The sequence below is a fragment of the Mya arenaria genome, chromosome 17, assembly GCF_026914265.1.
Source record: "Mya arenaria isolate MELC-2E11 chromosome 17, ASM2691426v1".
NCBI lineage: Eukaryota > Metazoa > Mollusca > Bivalvia > Myida > Myidae > Mya > Mya arenaria.
In genome coordinates, this window is record NC_069138.1 from 52311685 (window position 1) to 52337096 (window position 25412).

The window sequence follows — 25412 nt, forward strand, 5'->3', positions numbered from 1 at the left end:
CATATCCACTGTGATATGAATGTCACACGTACGAGAATTAGAAGTAACAAATGTTACATGAACTAAATATCACTGATATAATACAAGTACAATACTAGTTATTTTTTTAAAGTAAGACAATATTCGATTCACAATCTGAGCGATTTCTTAGTACTCTGTCTTTTAAGCATAATAATTATCAACACTTTTAAACTACATGAGTATGTGTTTTTGATTAAGCAAAAGATTGAAAAAAAAAACAGAGAACAAGTTTAATTAAATAAACAAAACTGAAATATTCCTTTAGCGTAAGAAATTGATATCAAGCAGAATTTTTTTTACCAAAACATATCCACTGTGATATGAATGTCAGACGTACGAGAATTAGGAGTCACAAAATAATGCGACATATACTACATATCATATACCAATATGATATGAGTTATGTTTTTAAAGTAAGACAATATCTGATTCACGATCTGGCAAAAACCTAAAATGGAACGCATAATAACAGATATAGACATAAACAATATTTCAAATGATAACAAAACATATCAAACATATATATTGACAATATTCTGAATATATTTTATACTTCAAACATAAATACGGACAGTTTGAAAGCTACATGTGCAGACAAGCATCCCACTATGTTGTTTGATGTTGTTGTTCTCATTGTGTGGTCAGCATTGAAAGCTACATGTGCAGACAAGCATCCCACTATGTTGTTTGATGTTGTTGTTCTCATTGTGTGGTCAGCTTACAATAAATGTAATTTTAATTGATTTTAATGTATTTTAGAGATATGTACGTCAGAAAATGATTATTTTGAGGCGTTAAGTCAAAATGTAACTTAAGCTCTATAAAGATTTGTGAATATCATTTTACAGCACTACATACATGTATTCAAAGAAATAATACTACATATCTGTTGACAAATATGTTTTAGATATAAAGTTAAATTACACAAATAAGACACGGTTTTACGAATATAGTACAATTGTTTCACCTTTGGATTTTATTTTACAAATATGAGCTTTCATTATAATATTCTCATGTGACGATAAATCTTTGCAAGAAACAAGCTTTTTGATTCGATCACTGCGACTATTTCACATTGGGATTGGCTTCAGTGTATGGTGGAGGGCTGACTGACTGTCCACTCATTGCCTCCATAGATGATGGAATAGACGAACCCATCGAGTCAGTTATAACACCACTAGCTTGATGGGGAGGTGCAGACATGTCATAAGGACCAGTAGTGTACGGTTGGTATTGGGGGAGCTGCATCAGTTTGCTGCTGTTTAACGTCGTTTGCTGAGCATCCACTGTAGCATTGCCGAACGGAAAACCCTAAAGCAATGACCAATACGTATTTTTCTGGTAACATCATACATTTCAGTTCAGCTTACAAACCACCTTAAATTTGTACTCTTTTTAAGTTGTACATTATTTAATAATCAGTACCAAAAACATTGTTACAATAAGATATAAGTCGTGAAAATGAGCATGGTCATATATTAAGCAGATTCAATAGTATTAACATACGATGAGTAGTGCGTTACACCACACATACAAACAGTGTTTTTGTTTTTGCGATAAAGATACACTGTACGTCAGTAAATAGAAACGACAAAGATATGGCGACACCAGGTTTTCAATATATGCAATCAGGAAAACTGGCATATTAAGTTTTGGGCATCCAGTTATTAAGCAGAATTTATTTTATGTTTTTAGTATTAGCTTCCTGAAAGTTGTGTCCTAAATCTAATTTATGAGTAAGGTTTTTTACATAAGCCTCAAATACACTAAAATTCATCACCCTTAACCTAAAATATGTTTGACATACTAAGCTTCACCATTATAATGAACTGGACACTAAACTTACAGCTTTTTCTGTATTTTGATACTGCAACTTCACACTTCTGACATCAAAAGCAATGGAAATTTAAGTCCTACCACAAGCTTGTTTGTCTTGATTAGTAAAGCAATCCCAATGTATGGCAAACGTTTGATACAACAGGTTTTATCACTAAACATCAATTATATTAAACGGTATTGAGGTTAACATTATAAGTTTTTTATTAGTACCAATGGCCTACATTTCGGTTCTACCGACCGAAAAAGCATTCAAAAATTATCTCTTCATATTGTCTTTCTATACAACATGTCTCGTCCCTTCACTTTAGTTCAAATCAAAGTAATTGAGTATAAATACTTTTTAGAAACATTGGCATCGATCTAAATTCCGTGACAAATACAATACCAATGTACTTATTAGTAGAATCCAGAAACCATATTTCTATTTTAGAGGCTTTGACCGGGCCAATATCAAAAGCAAGGACAAGGTGTATGTCCATATAAGTACATTAAGACCAAGTTTCATTATCGCCCGCCTATGACTGCACGCCTGACCAACGACATAGGCCAAGCTAAATACAAGGCTTATTAGGGAAAAGCCTTGTTAACAAGTCATACTACCATTTATAGGAAATTTTGTTACAGTCGAAACACCACTTAAGTTCTTTTAAACAAAACTATCATTCCTATAAATCGTAAAAAAGATGTACCGCAAACTTACGTTAACCGGAAGACCGCCTCCGTTTGTAGATATATGTGGATTTATCAAGTCTGCCATTCCAACTCTTTGCTGAGAGCGATCCCTATCAACTTTATTCATGAAGCAACAACCGTACTTGTAGACTAGACAAAACGAGTAAAGGTTGCACATCGTCAGAAAGGACGTGATGATCAGCGTAAATGCAAATAGTGTGTCGAATACAGGCAGCTTATCTTTCGTGTTGGAGTAGGAGGAGCGAGAGCGATATTGGGATGAATGTGTATCGTAATACATGTCATCTCCGTAGTCATAGTATCTTTTTCTTGATTCTTCCCGAACGAGCCAGCTGTACCCAAACATAATGACGTAGCACATGTTGCTCATGAACATCCACACATAGACACCACAATGTCCAATTGCCTGAAATAAGTTGATTGCTCATAAACATTTATATGAACTCGTTAGGTTCTTTCCCACATTTTCTTTGAATTTTATTTCAAATTCCGATGAACTACAAATCTTTAAAATACCTCTGACAGTACAAAAACGACGCTTGTGATTGGTTAAATGACGTCGATTTAACAAGTGACGTCATTGACGCTGACGATGATCAAGCAGCCAAGTTCTTTTGACATCAATTTCAACACCCGGACCGAACGTTTTTTTAAAACTGATTTGCCGCAATGCCAAATTATTTTATCCTTTAATATGTAAATAATTAAAGACACAATTTAACATACTTTCTCAACTTTTGTGTTCCTTGAACAATCCGAGTAGCAGCAACAACTGAAGTTTAACGGGCTCAGGATACTCTGAAAGAATATGATCCATAAAGTAGTATCAGTGTTACTTGATAGTAGTCAAAGTGCCTGCTAAAATATTAAAAGAACAAACAATGGGTTTTACTGTTTACATGATGAGAAAAAAGCGACGAGGACGGTTGGTTGTAAAATAAACGGCAGTATTGATATGGAGGGAAATTGTATGAATTGTTTGTCAATTAAATGGTGTTTGAATCTGTACATATCATTTAAAACTTCATTTGTGACAATTAAGAATTATGTATATGAGTTTATGTTAATATATCATATAAGTGTTCAAACATATAAGTGATAATCAAAATTAATATTTGTCATAATGAATAAATTACAATATAGTTCGATGATTTTGAATGGCACTATTTCAGTTCACCATTCATATATGGTAATGACAACATTTTATTGTTGTTATGTTAATACATTTGTAAACTATGTATGTGGCACAAGCAACTGTACAATTTACATGTAATCAAATCTGTTTTGTTCTTTTGTATAAAAATGGTTACATTTAATGTGAACAAAAAGTTTTGAAACAACTTGTTCTATTCAATCATTATGGATCCATATGCCCTAATTTTAGGTAACTGGTTACGGCTAAATCATTAACATACAAAAACAAGTACGAAGTTTTACATATTGTCTTGAAGTGATTTTGCAAAACATATATATTTTTGCTGTTGTTTATCATTTATTATGGTCATTATTTTATCTAAACCACCAATCGATAACTGTAATAAATTTTCGAACAAATTTTAATTCTGATTTGTAAAAAAAACAATGCCAAAAATTCGAAAAGTAGGAAGAAAACTCGCAAAAGAATATATCATGTTCCTGGTGTTTATCTGTTTTTAGGTATTATCATATCTGAAACACAAAACGATAACTGTATTACATTCACGGACACAAATTAACTCGAAATTGTCAAAAATACAATGCTAAAAACTCGAAAAGTATGAAGAAAGCTCGCAAAAAAAAATAATGTGTTAAATGCAAAATACCATAAATATATCGCAAGAGGTTAAACTCGTTTCAAGTTGAATTATCATCACCATTTTTGCGATTGACTCGCTAAAACAGTTCAATAGTTTCAGAAATATGGATCTGAGCATTTCTATTCAAATTGATTTTCTTAAATTTGGAAAAGAAAGTCGTGATTTAATGATGAGAAACATTTGTTCTGAAAGGTTTCGAGTTCATCGACAGAAAACAAATAAAAAACAAGTCTCATTGCCAACGACACCAAATGAAACAATAACTTGTTTCACGAAAATGCAATTTTTTAGAAAAAAGGGCAAACAATGATACTTTTCAAACATATATATTGACAATAATAGACTTACTTGAAAAGTACCGTGTTGCTCTTAAAAACACAAGTTTTATAAAGAAAATATTGATTTTGTCAATGAGTGTACAATACAATACTTACACTAGATTTGACCTTCGGCCGTTACTTACAATGATTGCTGTGAAGATCAAGAATACACCAAGCATAGGTTCCTCCACTTCACTAAAAGCCACGATACAAAACACAATGCTGAGGAGAGCTAGTATTCTTGTGGCCCATGAGGTGATACGGATCCATATCTTGGTACGTATAGTTGATCTTGTGTTCTGTGCACTTCCGGCAACTGAAATATTACAATGATAGTCGTATTCGGAGTGTTAACATTCATTAAACGCTATTTGTCAGTGTAAAGTATTCAATTCATATGAACTAAACATTGATTTGTAAAATGAAAATATTTCTGTACACAAAACACAGCTACGAAAGTAGCGTGACTCTTTCATCCACACACTTCTCCGATAAACGAGTTAAGAAACTTTGTTGTTATAATTGTTTAATTGTAAGTTATAGAACTGAACACAGAGCACTACTGGGGTAGTTTATTTCCTCACATAACATTACACATATCAACGTCAATGAAGTAGACTATGATAGCCCATGGTCATTTTCCATTATTTAACATTTGCTTGGCGGTTTATATAAGTCTTTTTAACTAGTTGAGATTTTTTACAGTTACAAAAAATGGTTTCAAAACGTAATGAAATAATTAGTACGTACAACTCCTTTAACAAATATTTAACGGCTGGTACTAAACATATAATAATCATGTATCTTGTAAAGTAATAAAATTCATGCTTTGAGCAAATGCTTTTAACACGAAAATAGAAAGATATTTTAACAGTATTTATGCGAAAAGCTACATAAACAAGTTCAGTAGCAAAAAGTTAAACAGAAACCCGGTTTAATGGCACTGGGTAAACGCCAAATACATAGATCATAAATGTCTGCTCTTTTTTCAGCAATTATATGGTTTGAAACATATATGGATAAGTACGATAACATCTAAGAATATATTTAGATCTAATATTTGTATACAGGCTGCATTTATTCAAGAAATGAAATTCGTCTTCTAAGACATAACAATGTAGGCAAAGACTTTGTTCCAAAATCGTAAGTTGAAAGTCGACTATTAACTATGTTTGTAGTGTTTTCCCACAGCACGTAATAATGTAATTCCTTTAAAATTTACAAATTCGTTTAAATTGCCCTTTTTTATGTATTGGGACTATAACGCTCAGTCCATTTTTCTGGAAATACCCTGTTATTAGTAGTTTATGAAATAGCTTTCACTGAAAAGACGATAGTCCATCTTTAAAATACATCAAAACTTCATTCAGTATCCGATCTGGATCAGCACGTTTGCCCAAACTCAAATTTGTATACCTTTAAGAACGCCTTCCGCACTGAATAAAAGATCTAGTTCAGAAACATTATATTTAATTCATTTTATAAGATAGTATTATTAACAAATAAAATGTCTTCGTTGCTGAAAAAACAACAACATTGGGATCATTCATTGCCTGTAAGTTGGCTGTAAACGATTCAAGAGATAGATTTTTAGGAGCATTATGAGTTGTTCCATCTTTTAATAATTTCCAATAGTCCTTTGAAAATATGAAATTATTTTTAGCATTTATTTATTGATTCGTGTGCTGATTTTATATTTTGGTAGTTATAATTTCGAACGCTGTTTTTGAATACAGCAGTGAAAAACAACCTTTGTAAATACCAGATGTAGATGGATTAACATTAAAATCGGTTTTACGTGAAAACAATGGTACGCAAATAATATCGGTAACCTTAATTAAATTCGATAAACACGAATCAATATCAGAATAATTTTCCTATTTTTCAACTGATATTTCTATCTTATTCATAAATTGAATAAGATTTACACCGTTTTAAGTACTAATATAATCTTCTTTCTTTGTATTACGCCACGAAAATGAATAATCAATATTACCATGTGAATGACTTGCGTTATTTTCTATATTTCCATGTATATTTGATGACCGTTCTGGTGCAAATTCAATTAAGCAGTCGTCTGTTAAAACATTCGGTCCATGAACATTGAAAATTACAAATATATAATTGTACCCTTTTGGGTAGGGTTTTAGATTTTTTCGCAGTAATTGAACTCTTTTGAAAGAGTGTTATATATTTGGCCTGTATATAATATATTTCCATGATTATATTCTTGGACAAATCAGGCCTTTATTCATTTCTGGTAAGCTATAACTCTTAAGTAGATGGTTATCCGAGGTTTAAGGAGATATTCAAGTGCCTCACATATTCTCCCATAACAAGCTTTTACCATTTATGGTGTCTCTTGCACTCACAAATCAAGTCTCAATAAGGAAGTATAGATCACTTTAAAGCAAACTCAAACTTCATTGGGTAAAATCCATCATTGCTGTCTGCGTTATAGTGAAAATATTTGCTTAAACTTGTTATTAAGATGTTTAAAGATATGCTATTTTGTCTAATCCCAAGGGCAATTATGGTCTTGAATTATAACTATTAATAGTTTCGCTTTTATTCGTATTAAAGCTGCACACTCACAGATTGAAAGTTTTGACAACTTTTTTATTTGTTGTTTTGGAACGAGCCAATTTTTGCGAAAATTTATGGAAACCAGTTATATAAGACTGTGGGCAAAAATTAGATCGCAGATTTTTATATTTAAAAACAAAAAATGATGTTCTATGCATTTTTCTTAAACCGTTACTAACGGTTTAAGCCATAAAACATTATTTTTCGAACAGAAATATGAAAATCTGCGATCTGATCTTTTGTCAGCAATCTTTTATCATTGGTTTGCAGATATTTACGCAAACAATTCGAGGGGTGAAAGCGAAAGGGTTCTATCTGCTTCTTTATTTTATGTCAGTTAGAACCTTTTCGCATTCACCCCTCGAATTGCTCTTTCAAAGATAAAAAATAATAAAAAGTTGTAAAACCGATTTATCTGTGAGAATGCAGCTTTAAAATCTCTTATTAGATCAGAATAACAGAGTTTATATTGTCAACTGAACACCAAATAATGAAAATGACAAGACAGTGTAAATGTAGTGTTTGGCAAACGGTATATAACGTTCGTGTCTTTGGTCAACTCTATATAAAGTTCGTGTCTTTGGTCATGTCTATATAACGTTCGTGTCTATGGTCAAATCTATATAACGTTCGTGTCTATGGTCAAGTCTATATAAAGTTCGTGTCTATGGTCAAGTCTATACAACGTTCGTGTCTATGGTCAAGTCTATACAACGTTCGTGTCTATGGTCAAGTCTATACAACGTTCGTGTCTATGGTCAAGTCTATATAACGTTCGTGTCTATGGTCAAGTCTATATAAAGTTCGTGTCTATGGTCAAGTCTATATAACGTTTATTTCTATGGTCAAGTCTGTGTTGTTGTACCTTATCGCCATGTTTATCAACGAATTATAAAGAATTATATAGAAAAAACAGAGATCAAGTTTAATTTGAACAAGTTCTCGCGCAGTGTAAAATAGTGATATAAAACAGCAACGGTACTAACTAAAATATATCCACTCAAATCACAAATTGGAAGTCATACAAATATCATTTAAATGGTAAAAAACTAAAATAATTATGTTTTAACAATACGACATCCAGGACGGATACAGTTCCCAGTACTGTGTATTTTATATAAACGTATGCATTTTTGAATAGCAAGCCATAGGTAAAATGTTGAAAAAAATTACATGTACGGTTTGGAACATATCAAAACAATTTCGCCAGCATGAAATATTTTGCGGAATCCCTTTAGCACTCTACGATATGATATGTGTATAAATACATTATTTGATGGTGATTTCAGATGACATTTATGTCATTTCTGTAGTTCCTTTTAAATGATTTACGCTTCATGATTTACGCTTCATAGTGTCAGACATCGATAAATCTAATTTTGCGTGAGATATTAACAAAATGCTTGACACAATGATAAAAATCATCTGCATATTAGAGCTCTTGCGTTAATTTCTAAAATTGTAAAAAAAGCTCTATTTCACCGAACCGCAATTAAAACGTTATTGAAAATTGATGCTTTGTTAAAAAGTTATATGTTGAAATGAGCCTGTTGCTTTTCAGTGTTTGTTCATACCAGAAAGAAAAAAACAACATAATTTGAATTAAAGTCAAAAGAAAAACGTTACCGATATAAAATTTGTGAGTGTGTCCCTTTAAATCCTATTGATTGAATCAAAATTCAACAATTAACGTCAATATCTAACATTTTAGCAACATAAGACGTTTATCAAATAAAGCGAACGAAGCGATATGTTAATGATCATAATATGTTCGCACGATTTACCCTTCTTCGCTATTCTCAGCTATAATTGTAAAGTCTATGCTATAAAATTATAAGGAACGTGTTTTTTAAACATCGAGAGTTGCCGTTATGTTAATTGTCATATAAATAAATTACAACTGTTTAGTACAATTACTTACTTTGAGCGAGCATGATCAGTACGTGGTATCTGTATTTTTAGGACAGTCTTTGTATTGATTTAAACTGACAAATCCTTCTTAAACAATAATCCCGGTAGTTTAAGGTTTAGAACATCGTCTATTTTCTTTATACGACTTTTAGTTGTACAATACTTTACAAGTGAGTGATTTAATTGATTTTTTAAAATTTTCCGCAAACTATTGTGTCTTCACTTATCTTGGTGGATACACTAAGCAGGTTCGTGCATCCAATATCTATATTTAAGCATGCATGTCACGTCATTCATTGATTTTTTGTACTGTAAAGACACTCGTTAGAAACAACTTTACATAGTACGATAAATCATATACGGTTCATACCGAATAATGGATGAAGTCACAAAAACATTGCAGGGACATAGCTGAGCGAGATTTCATTCTAGGTTATAACTCATTTTTATGTTGAAAGTTGTGTTATGCAGATGACTCTGTATCGCAGCACTAAACAAGTACATTTAGTTAGTCTAGTGAATTCAGTTGGTATGTTACAATATTGGATGTAGCACGTTAGTTTCTTTCGTCTGCAATAACCCAGTTTCCCAAATTATTCGGGAAAACACGACATATTATGTGTACACTATGAATTACCGCTAGAAACCTCCATTGCCCCGGGTAGTCCGGGACTTTTTATACTGGTAAACTAGAACTCTTAAGTAGACTTTTTATACTTGCTTGCTTGCAGAGTTACTTGATGATAATAAAACCAATGGTTTTGCCCTGATTTGAATAGATCTGCTCAGGCAAATAATGGTAAACAATAAATTGGTCCAAAGAGCTTTTGCTGTGGCAACAGCTGTAGTATTTTGTATATCGTATTGCCTTCGCAACCCTGGTAAAATCAGTAATGACTATATCCCCAAAGCCACTCTTGGAAATATCAAGTCTTGAAAAGTCATAGCTGAGAAGTTAACAATTCAAGAAGTAACTTTTGGGAGTAGTGGAGAGAAACGAGTAACTGGGGTTTTGCGGAAAACACAATGTTAAGAAGACTCGACTCTGGAATCAAAATCCTTCTTCATTCCAGGCCAATAAATCTGTTTGCGTGCTAACCAGAGATACTCTTCCGTGAATGACTAACATGAACAAAGAACACCATTGACACCCCGATAAACTGTTGGATCATCCAGTTAACGAATTTGCTGGCCATCATGCTTGGCGGTCCTGTAAAGAACTTCACCGTCCTCCACCAACTGTTTGCTTTCACGAAGTAGATTTGGACTGGCCGCGACTCAACGGTGCTCCCCCCCTGACTGTAAATCGTCACACATCGTCGTCATGTTGTACAGGGGTAGTAGAAAAAACTTCAACATAGTTGATAAAAGCAACTGCAGCTGCACAGATGATGTTGCTAGTGTCAGTAAATGTTGACATCTGGTGCAATCTGCGTTTACGTTGGTGAAACCTGACTTGTACTGAAAGAAGAAGGTAAATGTAGCAAGAGAAGTCACCTAACGATCCTGTGCAGCATCAGTCAGCAGAGGAAAGAACAAAGGTAGCAAAATTGTTGTCGGTCTCAACAAGAAACTCATTTTCATAATGAGAATCATGAAAATGTATGTTATTGATCACTTGAGTGCAGAAACCTCGAGCTTGAGGATTGGCTAGTTCGGCAGGGCGAAGACCTCTACTTGCATACGCAATCACCATTTCAACACCAACATTGAAATGAATAAACGCTGTATAAAGGCCACAAGTGTTAGCATCACAATGGACAACAAGAGAGAAATATGCAATAGCATACTGATAAGATGTTCAGTAGGCTAAGAAATCAGAGTGCCAAAAGCAAGTTGTTGTTGACTATCCCACTGCCAGAGAACAGGAGTTCTGGGTCTAAACCTCTGTGACTGTTTGGACATACTTTCAAACTAATGCGAACCCTTTAAGGATGCTTTGATTGAAATACTGGTAGTCGTAAAACGATTGTAAATATGGATTAAACACTCTTTATATTTACGCGTGCACTTGTCATGTAGACCAATGATTTTATAATCATCCAAAACTTTTATTTATGATGTAATAAACATAATAAGTGTTTGCTGATAAACATTATATTGTTTTAGACTGACAATAATACATAATAAAGTACTTTTTTATTTCAATATGGAAATTACAGTCATTAAATGTTTATGAATGTCAATGTGTTTAGATTTAATGTTTTTTCGAGTGAGGAAATCATTTTGATATTCTGTCATTTGCTGAAACAGGCAAGTAAAATGTAAATAGTGGTCTAACATACCTGCTCTATAGCTCAACGGTAGAGCGTCTCGGAAATCCCGAGTTTAATCCCTGATTGTGGCAAACTTAAGTACGTGAACAAAATATACAAGTTCCTTGGCGCCCGGCATTCGGTGGTAGCAATGGGAAATATGGAGTACTCAGTACCGAATAAAGCAAATATAGTTGTAGTTTGTCTGCACAACGGTTATGCATTTCTGGTGAATTTAGCCATGCTGGAAAAACCCATCTTGTACCCCCCTATGCCAGATAAGTCACGAGAAACAGCCCGCAACTTCTTATTTATTTTATTTTTTGATGTATGAATAGTAAATTATTTCATTTGGTTAAAGCGCAATTATATTGATATGAATGCAAGTCTTTTAATTAACAAAATGAAAATCTATATCTTCAGAAAACAACGTCGCATAAGGTGTTTGGTAAAATATACAAACATGCGTTGTCTACGTCAATTATTCCACAAATTGATGATTTAAGGTATGCAAGAATGAATATCAGCATGTGTTTCCGTTTCGGATCAAAAAACGCCCAGCCTTGAGCACGAAAGCCTCGTTACCGGCGTTGGGTGTGTCCTTGGGTCTGATTTGTTCGATATAAATTAGCAGTACTGTATATCAGTGCTGTACAGTGGGTGCATCAAACAACAAGATGTATCTTCGAAAAAGTCGGATCTCCTAGTATTTCACTATGTTTCGTCAACTCTGCTTTTATCTAAATGCAGATGTTAGCAGAAGAAAACAAAACACTATAATTAATTATAGCGTCACGTCGGGATCAAACCATATTGTAGTCAATCGGCAATGGTGGGCCCTTATAAACTCTCAGAACAATCAAGTAGGCTCACTTAGTGTAATCTGACGCATACAGTACGTTCCTTTTTACATTTTCTACCGCGGTTATACTCCGCTGTGAGCTTTATTACTATTGATCGATACTAAAGATGTCATTCAAAGCTTTATTGATTACGTGAATAAACGTTTTTCCATGCCTTTTTATATAAAAGTTATTCCCCTTAAGGTTGTCGACTTCTTTGTAGAGTTTATATCATGGCAATATAACAAGAAGCACTGAGCATGTTTTATTCGTTATTGGCAAGACAAGTTAATGTGTAATTTAAGCCCTTGAAAAACACAGAAAGAAAGAGAAAAGCAAGTTTAATACGTATTATCAAAAGCAAATATCCATACATTTAAGACAAATAATTAAATTTAGACGGACACTTGGCACAAATCCTAGTATTTTTTACACAAATCATGCAAAAACACAACAACAAAACAACAAATTTGTTGAATAAACAATGTAGGCATCATGGTGTGCAATGTTTACATCAGTTGGTTAGTTTCTATGTTAAAATCCCCATTAGGAACATGCTTTGGATATTTGTTTAGGACTTACATTAGCCTTGTGAATAGGATTAAAATGGATTATGCACATTTTTCTTTCGCTGTCAACTGTTTTTTATAATCATCCTGAACTACATAAGAAGCACAAAGAAGAAGAATAAGGACCGTTTTCATCAAGCAATTTAAAATAAAGAAATAAATCCTTTAATTCTTAGTTGAATTTGATGAAAACTTACTACGTTTTACATCAAAATTGTGAAAATAAACAAGGAAAAGATCCAAATAATAAAGGCATACACATACATTAAATAAAAAAGGTATTTAAAACGTTTGTGAAAAAGTAGCTATATGAATACGGTCGAGGGACAATTAAAAACATAATTATTAGTACAAGGACAAGCCACTGAGCCAAAAATGTATCGACAACTACTTTTATCCTAACATACACTATACGAAAGACACAAAACGCCGGCAGACAACATATGCATACAATTATATAAAATCAATGAATATTGATGTTTTAACTGATCAATAATTGTAATTTCGATTATAACTCATTGCTGGAATATAACAGTGTGAATATGTATTGTTTAACAATGATTGTGAAGAAAGCTATGAAAGCTTACACAAAATCGATCTCGTTAGCACGATGTTGCACGAGAGTGTGGTCTTGTGTTGTGGGGGGAAACCTGAGTACCCGGAGAAAACCCACATGTCCGGTATGGTGAACACTTACAAAATTCACGTGCGCCCGGGCCGGGAATCTAACCCGGGTCGCCTTGGTGAGAAGCGATAAGCGGACAACCTATGTATTGTTTGGAAAACAACAATGGATAGCAGATGATAGCGTTCGTATCTCGTTTAAAGTCTTTATGTGCATACCAGTGTAATATGTATTGTTTAAAATCCTCAATGGCTTACAGAAGATTAGGTACTTGACTATGTTAGAGTCTTTATGAATATATAACAGTGTGAACATGAAGATAACTTTCGTGTTTATGCTAAGGTCTATATGTGTTGCTGTATCTTACCATTTAAATTGTAGCACAAATCAGAGAAACATTTAGTGAAAAGATCAGAGAAGACATATAGGAACACATAAGAAAATAAACAGTAAACAAATCAGAGAACAAATTATATTATAGATGGATATGTAACTACTACAAAACATACGTGAATTACGAGTCACAAGTGGACATATTACAAATATCGCTGATATTTTAAAAGAAACGTGTATAAGAATTAATGAGACATCAATTAAACATTTACATTACGTCAGATCAATTTAGAAGAACTCTGTCTTTTATACAATTCAAAATATTATATAATGTGATTTCTAAAAGCAACAATAAAATGAAAAGTACAAGCCATAGGTCATGCTGCAATATTCTGCATATTCGGAACAGATATAAAACACAAACAATATTTTCAACAATAACATTACCTTTCGAACATTGACATTAAACAATCACTGAATATATAATACACACGGAAATAGGAAAGAATTGAAATATACGGGTTTGTACAAGTAAAACATTGTTTTCAGGTTTTTTTCTTTCTATGTGGTCCATTTTTGACTTCGGTGTTTAGATTAATTTAAAAAGTTTATTATGTAAGTCAATATGCAACTTATAAACTTTAAAGGTTTGCCAATATTAAATTTCAGCGCTACACATATGTATTCACAAAGAAATATTATACACGTATTTAGACAAATGCGTTTTAGATATATTAATACATTACACATATAAGGTACATGTACACGAACTTACCTAAGAAACAGACTGGCTTGATTAATGATAGTGTTCAAATCATTAACCTTGATTTACTTTAACAAAAATGAGTCGTTTTTAATTATTCCATTGTTACTGTTCACTGTGAACTTTATCAAGAAAAGATCGTTTTGAATGGATCACCGCCATTTTTTCACCATTACAGCAGTTTTCGCGAATGCCAACCACTTTCAACAGCCATTGTGGATGCCGAAGACACATCTACATAGTCAGTTGCAACACCAATATTTTGGGTGGAGGGTGCGGTGATGATATCAGGCCCGGCAAGACATTGCTGGTACTGAGCATATTGCACCCCTGGGCTGGTAAATGTTTGCTGAGCATTCTGCAAACCCTTAAAAGATAAGTAAGCATTATCTTTTAACATCGAACAGTTTTATTCAGCTAAGCACACAACATATATGATGTTTACCAGGCCGCGGTGAACATTATATAATAAAACGTACCAACAAATATCTGATATAAAAGACCATTAAACCAAAGATACTAATAGTGATTGTGCTTTTGGAATTAAGATACAGTATTAGTAAATACATAGAAACGCCACGCCACAAGCCTTTGATTTATGCGATCAGAAAATTTGATTTCTATTACTAATGGACTTGAGATTACTCAGAGATCCCCAATGTAAATTGACACAACAGGTTTTATCACTATAAATCAATTTGAAGTTCATTGAGCTTGTCATATGTTCTATTTAGTAACAAAATACTAAAAGGGTAGGTCTCTAGCTTTAGCTTCTTACGCAGCAAGTTCCAATAATACACTTAAATTTGGATTGTTTTTCCATTGTTAGTAACTTTGACCTTGATATTGATATCAATGACGCCAAATGCAAGTCCAGTTTACCTCACATCAGCTTGATCTATACCAACTTTCAAATCTACAAGTTTTTTTAAAAGAAGATCGAGTTATTGAGCGTACACCATGTTTCATCTTTTGTAACAATGACCTTTACAGGAATAGCAAGCTATATCGTTACTTGAGTCACACACCAAATCTACCTGATTAACGCCCAAAGCATGCCCGCCCGATTACCGAGATACCCCAATCATATAACCAGGAATGCTTGTGAAAAAAACCTGGTTAAAATGTCATATCAAACATTTTAAAGCACATTGTGACATACAAGAAATATAAAGTCCCAAAATAACAAGTTATTCAACACAGCATCTTTGTTCTTATACATTGTTAAAATGATTTAAACAAGGTCTTACGTTAGCCGGAAAACATCCCCCGATTGTAGATATCTGTTGATTCATCACGATTGCCATTTCAACACCTTGCTCAGAGTAATACCTATCGAATTTCCTCATGAAGCAACAACCGTACTTGTAGACAAGACAAAACGAGAAAAGGTTGAAAATCGAAAGAAAGAACGTAATGATTAGCGAAAATGCAAATATTGTGTCAAATAAAGCCGCCCTGTTGTATCCAAAGTTGGGGTAGTAAGAGCCATATGTGGATGAATATTCATCGTAATATATGTCATTGTCGTAGTTGTGGTATTGGTAGCTTGATACTGTCCATACGTACCAGCTGTATCCAAAGATAATGACATAGCCCATGTCGCTCATGAACATCCACACATAGACACCCCAATGTCCGATTGCCTGAAACAAGATGACTAATGTTGCTCTAAACATACATTTGAACTCCTAATGCACTCTTTTATGTGAAAACATTTCTTGTAAATTTGATTTTAAATGATAAACCATCAATCTTCAAAATGTCACTGACAGCAGGGAAACGATACTTGAACTTGTATAATGACGTCGACGAAACAAGGAACGTCATTGACGCTGCCTGTGTTCAAACAGCCAAATAAACACAACGTCCAATTTTGCAAAAACATATCGTAAATATAACACTTATAAACATATTTAAAATTTGCTGTTCATCTTGAACATATTTTGTCAGTGATGTTTCATGAATTCCTTCGACCCGTAAGTCTTAACCATTCAATACTTCAAATTACACACAAACAACGCATTCTGACAAAATGTTACATACTTTTTCAGTCTTTGTGTTTCTGGAACAGTCCGAGTAGCAGCAACAGTTGAAGGTAAACGGGCTCATAACACTCTGCAAGGAAGTTATTAATTCATTATTATCAGTTTTAGAAGTGTAAATCGTCTGCTCAAATATCTAAAAGAAACAATGATGTGTTTAAAAGTTGACATGCAACGAATAAATGGACTGACTTATTTTCCACTTATTGAATGGCGTGAAGGTCAAGAGTCCAAACGTTTTGCCAGAGGAAAGACCAATGAACTATTGATCGAGGCTGAAGGTCATGAGTGTACAGTTTTTGGTAATCATCAATCGGCTATAAAATATACTAGAAAAATTCTACACCGCTCCAGTTTTTTTAAGTAAGTAACACCCATTTGAATGAATCAATTACGATCTGGCTTCATTTAATTAGGTCTTCAAACATTTCTTACACATGGTTGCTCTCAATCGGGTATCCTTGTATTGTCTTTGCAAACACAGATGGTGTAATTGTTAACAATTGTAACTATTTAGGTATAACACTGAAATACATTCGTAGGTTTGGTTATTAAATCTAAATTCCCCAATATTATATGGTAAATTTTTAAAAGCAAAGATACTAGTGTAAACCTAGAGTTTGCTGTTAGACAATCAACTTCTTATGATGTATTTGGCGATTTGGTCGATTCATGTATACACGTATTTTAAAGTACATGGTGAAACATATTGATTCAGCAAGACCCTTCTCACAAGATATTAATGAAGCTCTTTAACAATAATATGTTTATATCTATATACCATGAATATACAGCGCTACCTGCAAATGGTTCAATCATTTCAACTACACTGTTGTTCTAATTTTTCATTAAACTACCACTTCCCGAAACCATTCACCTAGTCCAAACTGAGTTCTTTTGTTGACGACGAGTGTGGACGTTATCCAGATTGCGGTTGAATTATTGTTTGCGAGATAATAAATGAGGCCGTTCGATTATAACGTTTTCTCAAACATGATGCTACTTAAGGTCTGAAAGGTTTATTTCAACAACAGAAGCATACCCCATAATTTCTTCGCAGAAACAAACATTTCGGGGAAAATAAAGAATTAAAGCATCAATTTAACACTCGGAACATAATTTCGTCATATTGAATATAGAAACCATTACTCAAGTTAAACTTATTGAAAAATTAAACAATATACTTTTTTGGCCATTGAATGTACAACCAAAAGTATTATTGTGTACTGGGCTTCCGCATATTACTTACAAAAATTGCTGTGGCAGTCATGAATATTCCGAACGTAGCTTCATTAAGTGCCGCAAACGCCACGATGCAATTCACGATACTCAGGAAAGCTAGTATTCGTGTGGCGATCATGTTGTGATACGGATACATCTTTTGGTACATTCTGTTAATATTGTGCTCTGAGCACACTCGGCATCTGAAATAGAGTAAAATTCGCATTCGGAATGTAAACATTCATTCAAACCTTATTGCCAGTGTTAAGCACTCTCTTGATATTAACGAAACACAATTTTGTTTGTAGAATAGAAATGTTTTGAACACAAAGCACAACTCCGATTTTAGCACATCTTCAGTGAGTAATAGTAATTTCTGCTTTACGATGTTCTATAGATAAGTGTTAAGTCAACGATAAATGGTTTTGATCTAGTGACCGAATGAAGTTCAGGGTCATGCAATGTAATGGTTAATAGGTTTTAGTATACATTTACCTCAACCAATGGCATGGAGTATCGGAGACCCTTTTACATATTTATCTACAGTAATAAATACTCCACTTCACTTGAATACAATCATCAACGGCTGTGTTATTAATACAAAAGAAGAAATATATGGTTTGGAAATAAATATTTTATTGGACACCTTATTATTTTTAAGTGAAAAGAAATAAAGAAAATCAGAGCTTCGATAACAAAACATTAACATAACATTATTGATCAAATGTATACTCTTCTCGTATTAAGGTTTGCTAACTATTTGCTTTCTTTCTCTTTGTTGAACAATTATGTCATCGACAAATGAGTGTACAATGAGTCACGAAGTAATTCTTTTTCAAATTTGTGTAAAGTCGATATTGTCATCAATTAATCCTTTAAATATTTTATGTATCAAAGGGAGGTAATCTGGGACTAGTGCCGAATACAGTTACACTTGTCTGTCATTTGAATCAATTTGTAAACAGTAACCAAGCGTTATGGTATTTAAAATGCAAAAGGTTTACATCGTAATAAAGGTATGGTTCAACTGTAATTCATTCAAACAAAGACTGTTCAAGTTTGGAGTAAAGTCAATTATTTGCTATTTTATACCAAGAGAGGCAATTTGCGAACAATCAGCCAGAGAGTTATGCTTTGTGAAACTCTGGAAGTAGTTATAGCAGTAGCAGTAGTAGCAGTGAAATTGATAAAGCGGACATTGATTACGAATAACACATTACGACGAAAACTGTCTGGTATGTTGTTATATTCATATGTAGTCAATGATTGTAACATATCGGATAGTGTTTTAAATTTGCATGTTTGTAACATATTCAGTCGATTTTTAATTTAATTTAATAATCTAACTTTTGGAAATTTTCTGGCATTTATTAATAAAAAACACCCACAGTGACACGAAAACAACAGCAATTGCAATGGACCTTGTACAGAGTCAGTAATATCTGCTAAATCAAAAGTCGATGGCAAATGGATATCTTTTCTAATCCTGTGTGATAAATCGGCTGTATGTATCTCGACTTCACAAGGCTAGCCTCATTAAGGAAGTACAAATCACTCACAAGAAAACTCGAACCTCATTGGGTAGAATCCTTTACCATTGAAATCTGCGTACCGAGCGAAAATATTTGCTTGAACTTGTTTATTTCCACTTGGGTTCATTTTATGGGTTTTATGTGATCAAGATGTTAACCATTATATTTATTCTCAAAGCCTTTATTGTACTTTGTTAATATTTTAGTACTCACCAAACAATACGATACAAGAACTTATACACTTTTTTCCCTCTGATATTTTTCATAAATATTGTTTTAGAATTTATGTGAAAAAAACTATGTTTAACTCCGATAATGCAAAGATGCAATTTACAATTCAATCAGTATCAATTGTGACCACGATCTGCGTCTCTAACTGCACACAACGCCGTCGCATAGAGCGAATCAGGGTTATCAGTGATATCGCTGTTCATTCTTCGTGCACAAAATATGTAATTTCATTTAAGCATTTAAGAATACGACATCGAACCTTGCGATCTAAGACGTCAAATGAATGCGCAATTGGAGACAGGTCATGCTAGAAAGCAGGTCACGGAAAAAAAACCCATTGAAATATCCTTCTGAAGGTAGGTGCTTGATACTCGAAGCTAAGACACTAATCGTTAACTTGTTGGATCATAGTGACTGTTGCAAATACAACCGATATTCGTCGATAAATAACACGGTGTTTCACTGTTGTTGAGTCCAACAGTGGTGTCGACGTACCCAATCGACGTTTACGACGACGTACATCAGTCAAGCATGGTCCAATATATGGAGATATATGGTCTCGCCCATATTCCATGTTCGGTATGGCTATTTCTCAACGTTTGAGCACATATCCTGGCACTTGTATGTTCAGGTGTTATAGCTGCGGTAGTCGTTACCGGATAAGAAATATAATGTAGATGTGTCATCCTCATATAGCGGTATTGTGCAAGAGTCTTAACTCGCGATGTGCTATGGCGATCATTAACTGTGCGAAACGATAGATAACGACCTGCCTGACGATATATTGGCACAAACGTGCACCTGCTTAAAGCATACTAATAGCCCGAACAAGTTCATCAGGAAACTAACGGAGCACTCTTGTAACATAAGTGACCAAATTGATAATGTGTTTTTATACACATGAATTTAAAACCCTGCACAAAATAATCTACATACACATACACTCAACATGTAACATGCACCTCGATCCTCGAGAAGCACGTGTAATTCTAGATCTAGGTCGTTCACTTATATGCGTAAATGAATTCAGGTAGTCCTTATGATTAACATAAACGAAATATAGAATTTAAATTAGTTTTTAAGAATATCTACCTATTTTTTAAAAAACAATAAAACTATGGAAATGGTAACGTTTTTGATAATTATGAAAGTATATTCATAAATTTTATCAAAACGGTGTTTTAGATTACAATCAGAACCCATTTTCTCGCTCTGTATGTCAATTAAGCTATGCAATGGAAATATTATCATAGGTTTAAATGAGAGGATTATCGTTCATTGATATATCTAAATGTTTCAATGTGTATTGTTAACATCGAAAGTTGAACTTAATTAATATCAAAATATATAAATGTTTTTGTTATTACTAACCTTGGGTATGCATTATCATTTCTGTGTAATCTGTCTTCCTTGTTCCCTATTCACTAGAACAGTTGAATGAAAATGCACAAATACAGTATGCACCCAATAGTAAAAATCAGATTTGAGTTTTTCAGTACTTATTTCAAATAATTATTTGATTCAAAAGCTGTCCTAAGTTGCAATGCTAAGGCATTTTGTCTTCTAAAAAGGGCGTCGACTCTTTATCTTAGCGAATAACATGGATATTCTCTGTAAACAGTGGCTATCGACAAATGAGTGATAGTTTAATACTAGTTGGCATATTTTATTTTCTATTACAGTACATTTCATGTCAAACATAAAGTATTTTTTAACCTTAACAAATACAAATACAAATGAATATAAAGGATATTATTATAGGACGCTTTTCTGGTGACCTGTATGACGTCGGGTCCGGTATGTAAAGACGTAAGTCGTACATGTTTAGTCACCCTCAGATGAAGGTCATTAGAAAAAACGTCATTTCGTAATATTACATTTACTTTATACTTTTCTATTTAATCCTTGTATTATCTGACTTTACTGCTATCTGTCAAATTTTCACCAATAGATTGGCTGGCGCGTATCAATATTTTATGTTCTTTTGTGTATAGAAGTTAAGGGAGGCTTCTCTAGCAAAACAAGTCAACAAATGCAAAATTTTACTTTACTGAGATAAATCAAAAACATGGTTCATATCTCATCAAAATTATTTAATTGCTTATACAAACACAACAACCAACTGACACAGAACAAAAATATATTTAAAAATCGGTACTATTTTAACGAGTATAAACAAATCATTTTTTATAGTTCACACGTAACGGGCCATTTCAACAACAGTAAATGTTCGTAAGATTTGTTGATGATCATTATATGCTGACATGAGGGGAGTTCGTTAGTCAATCGTTATTTTTATGAATTCGCCTTCTTTTTTTATTTGGCGAGCTTATTCTATTTGTTGATGGTAATGTTACAATACATCATCCTTAAATTGGCAACCAGTTGACTTCATTATATAGATAGATCGGAAGTAAGGGTTCTTAGCTTAAAAATGTTTATCGTGCTCATCTAGGTTTTTTCGTATATATTATTTGCGTGAATATTTACCTGCTTAGTAAAATTAGGTCATGTTATGGCGAAAGCAGTTCCTTGACTATACACGGCGATTTAAAGATTAATCATAAATATCAGCTAAAATTCATTGTTGCATATAGGTGAACGACCTGGATCTAGAACACCCGAGTGGTGCTCGGGGCATGTCACATGCTGGGTGTATGTGTATGTTGATTGATTTGTGCAGGGTTTTAAACTCAGTTGTAGAAAAACTTAAAAACACATTATTAATTGGGTTACTTAAGTATCAAGCGTGCTCCATTCGTCTACTGATGAACTTCGGGCTTTTGGTATGCTTTAAGCTGCTGCACGTTCAGGTCAGTCGCATGTGCCAATATATCGTCTGGAAGATCGTTATCGATCACTTCGCACAGTTAATGATCGCCATAGATCTAGCACATCGCGAGTTAAGACCCTTGCACAATAACGCTATATGAGGGTGATACATCTGCGTAATATTTCTTTATCCGGTAACGACTACCGCAGCTATAACACTTGGACATACGAATGCCATGATATGTTCTCAAACGTTTAGAATTAGGCAAACAGAACATGAAATAAGGGCTATACGTTCATTTCTAGCACACCGGATAGGCATTTCCGGTGAATTCAGCCGTGCCGGAAAACTCCATCTGGCATCCCCCATGCCAAATAAGTCACGCGCTGTGACGTAATACTTTTCATTTCTTTTATTTTACACTTTATGTAACCATAATTATGAGATTTCAAAAGATGAGTTTCATTAACTTTACAAAAATATACTTTAAAAACAAAACAAAATGTCCCTTAAAAGACGTGATACTGAAGGAACTTCTCGACGTATGTAGTGAATAAAAATTACTTCGCGTCATCACGTAAGTTAACATTATCGCACGCGCCTTTTGGTAAAAATATAAAAATGCGCTTTTCTATGTATTTTTTTAGAAAGAATGTAATTCGTTAAACAAAGCTTAAGAAAAATGTCAGAGGGACAAAACGTGTAAAAGTTTCTCTTCTGTTTTTTTATGCATTTACATATTCATATTTTACTCATTTGACTGATCAAAACAAATAAAAAACATATTGTGAAGAGTTGAATAAATATAATGGTTAACATCTTGATCGCATAAAACCCATAAAATGAAGCCAAAAGCTAATAAACAAGTTTAAGCAAATATTTTCGCTCTTTAGGCAGATTTCAATGGTAAAGGATTTTTTCCAATGAGGTTCGAGTTTTCTTGTGAGTGATTCGTACTTCCTTATTGACGCTAGTCTTCTGAAGTAGAGATACATACAACTGATTTATCGCACGCAGTTAGATAGCCGCAGATATCCATTTGCCGACGTGTTTTGATTTACCAGGTATTACTGTCTCTGTACAAGGTCCATTCCGGTTTTTGTTGTTTTCTTGTCATTTTGTAATTGTTTTAAAGAAATGCCTTAATTTTCCAAGAGTTAAACTATTAAATTATATTTAAAGGTGGCTGAATATGTAACATACATGCAAATGTATAAACATATCCAATGGTTCACAATGATTGGCAACATTTAATTATAAAAGGCACCAGACAGAATTTGTCGTAATGGAAATTCGTATCATAATCAATGTCCGCTTTTTCAATTTCACTGCTACTACTGTTACTGCTATAACCACTTCTAGAGTTTCAAAAAGCATAACTCTCTGGCTGATTGTTTGCAAATTGCTTCTCTTAGCATAAAATATTTTGGCAGATAATTGACTTAACTTCAAACTTGAACAGTCTTTGTTTGAATAATTTACAGTTGAACCATTAATTAATTACGATGTAAACCTCTTGCATTTTAAATACCATAACGCTTGGCTGTTGTTATCAAATTGATTCACATGACAGACAAGTGTAACTTTATTCGGCACTAGTCCCAGATTACCTCTCTTTGATATATAAAATATTTAAAGGATTATTTGATGACAATATCGACTTTACACATATTTTAAAAGGAATAGGTTTGTGATTTGTTGTACACACATTTGTTGATGGCATAATTGTCCAACAAAGAGAAAGAAAACAAATAGTAAGAAAACCTAAAAACGAGAAGATTATACATCTGATCAATAATGTTATGTTTTTGTTTGTATTGACAAAGCTCTGAATTTCTTCATTTCTTTGGACTTAAAAATAATAAGGTGTCCAATGAAATCTTTTGGCAATACTCACACAGCTATTGTTGATTGTATTCTGTTGAATTGGAATAATTAGTTATGTATATAAAGCATGTTAAAGGGTCTACGATACTTCATGACCATTGCTTGAGATAAATTTATACTAAAACCTATTTATCATTGCATTGCATGACCCTGAACTTCATTCGGTCAGTAGATCTAAACCATTTATCGTTGACAAGTTGTGTTTTGTGTTTATAAACATTTCCATTTTACAAACAAAAATTGTGTTTTGTTTATATCAAGAGAGTGCCTGGCAAAAAGCTTTGAATGAATGTTTACATTCCGAGTACGAATTTAACTCTATTTCAGATGCCGAGTGTGCTCAGAGCACAAGATTCACAGAATGTACCAAGAGATGTATTCGTATCAAAACATGGGCCACACGAATACTAGCTTTCCTAAGTATCGTGATTAGTATCGTGGCGTTTACGAAACTTAATCGGAATATTAATTTAATATACCAAAATGGATGAAAAAATGTCGAAATCAATGGTTGTTATGAAGAATACCGAGATTATTTTGAACGAAATGTGCAGAAAATACGGTATTTCTACCTTCTGAGATAAAAGTAGATTACAGTATTTTTTTAGCACTCGCCAATCATTTAATACTTTTGTGTTTTCAGCTATTGAAATAAATAAAAATAAATTCTGAAACCAATGCTCATTTTATTTATGATTGATGGTGTTGTTTTTCACCCTGCATAGGTGTACGGAGCTAGGGTTAGAAAAAGAATCAGCGATTTCAATTTTGAATTTTCAATTTCCAAATTTTCAATCTCACAAAATTCACTTGCATACCTATCCAGGCCCCTCGTGGGACTTAATCCCATCACCACAGTATTGGGTTGTAGAGTAATAAAAAATCCCAGAATGGACCATTTCGTTAAAAGCCAAAGTTAAAGTCAAAAGGTTCTGCCTCTTCCGTCTCTGTAATGTCAATCCTGGAACCGCCCTTTAATTGTGCATTTATTTTGTTTATTTCTGAGTTTGTGAAGGTCTGCTCCCATGCATTGCCTACAATATTGCTTGACCCGCGCTTGCCATCACGACTATTATTATAATATACTAAAGTATCAAAATGTTATTTATAAATAACCTGTGTTGGAAAGTTCACAACCAGAAAGAAGAAGAATTAAAAAAAAAGACAACC

The 25412-nt window shown here is 33.4% G+C and overlaps 2 protein-coding genes across 2 annotated transcripts; both read right to left on the reverse strand.

Annotated features, from left to right (window-relative positions):
• Window positions 1-286: 286 nt before the first annotated feature.
• LOC128223160 (uncharacterized) lies at window positions 287-9382 on the reverse strand. The gene is made up of 5 exons (XM_052932448.1): window positions 9177-9382; window positions 4813-4985; window positions 3280-3351; window positions 2561-2959; window positions 287-1332 (listed from the first exon to the last, which is right to left on the reverse strand). The coding sequence occupies exons 1-5, from the start codon at window positions 9187-9189 to the stop codon at window positions 1087-1089; spliced, it is 903 nt and encodes a 300-aa protein (XP_052788408.1). The 5' UTR covers window positions 9190-9382; the 3' UTR covers window positions 287-1086.
• A 5343-nt stretch (window positions 9383-14725) lies between these two features.
• Window positions 14726-17976, reverse strand: LOC128223610 (uncharacterized). Its single transcript, XM_052932884.1, has 4 exons — window positions 17848-17976; window positions 16600-16671; window positions 15804-16199; window positions 14726-14920 (listed from the first exon to the last, which is right to left on the reverse strand). Exons 1-4 carry the CDS (start codon window positions 17974-17976, stop codon window positions 14726-14728), a joined length of 792 nt encoding a protein of 263 aa, XP_052788844.1.
• Window positions 17977-25412: the final 7436 nt, after the last annotated feature.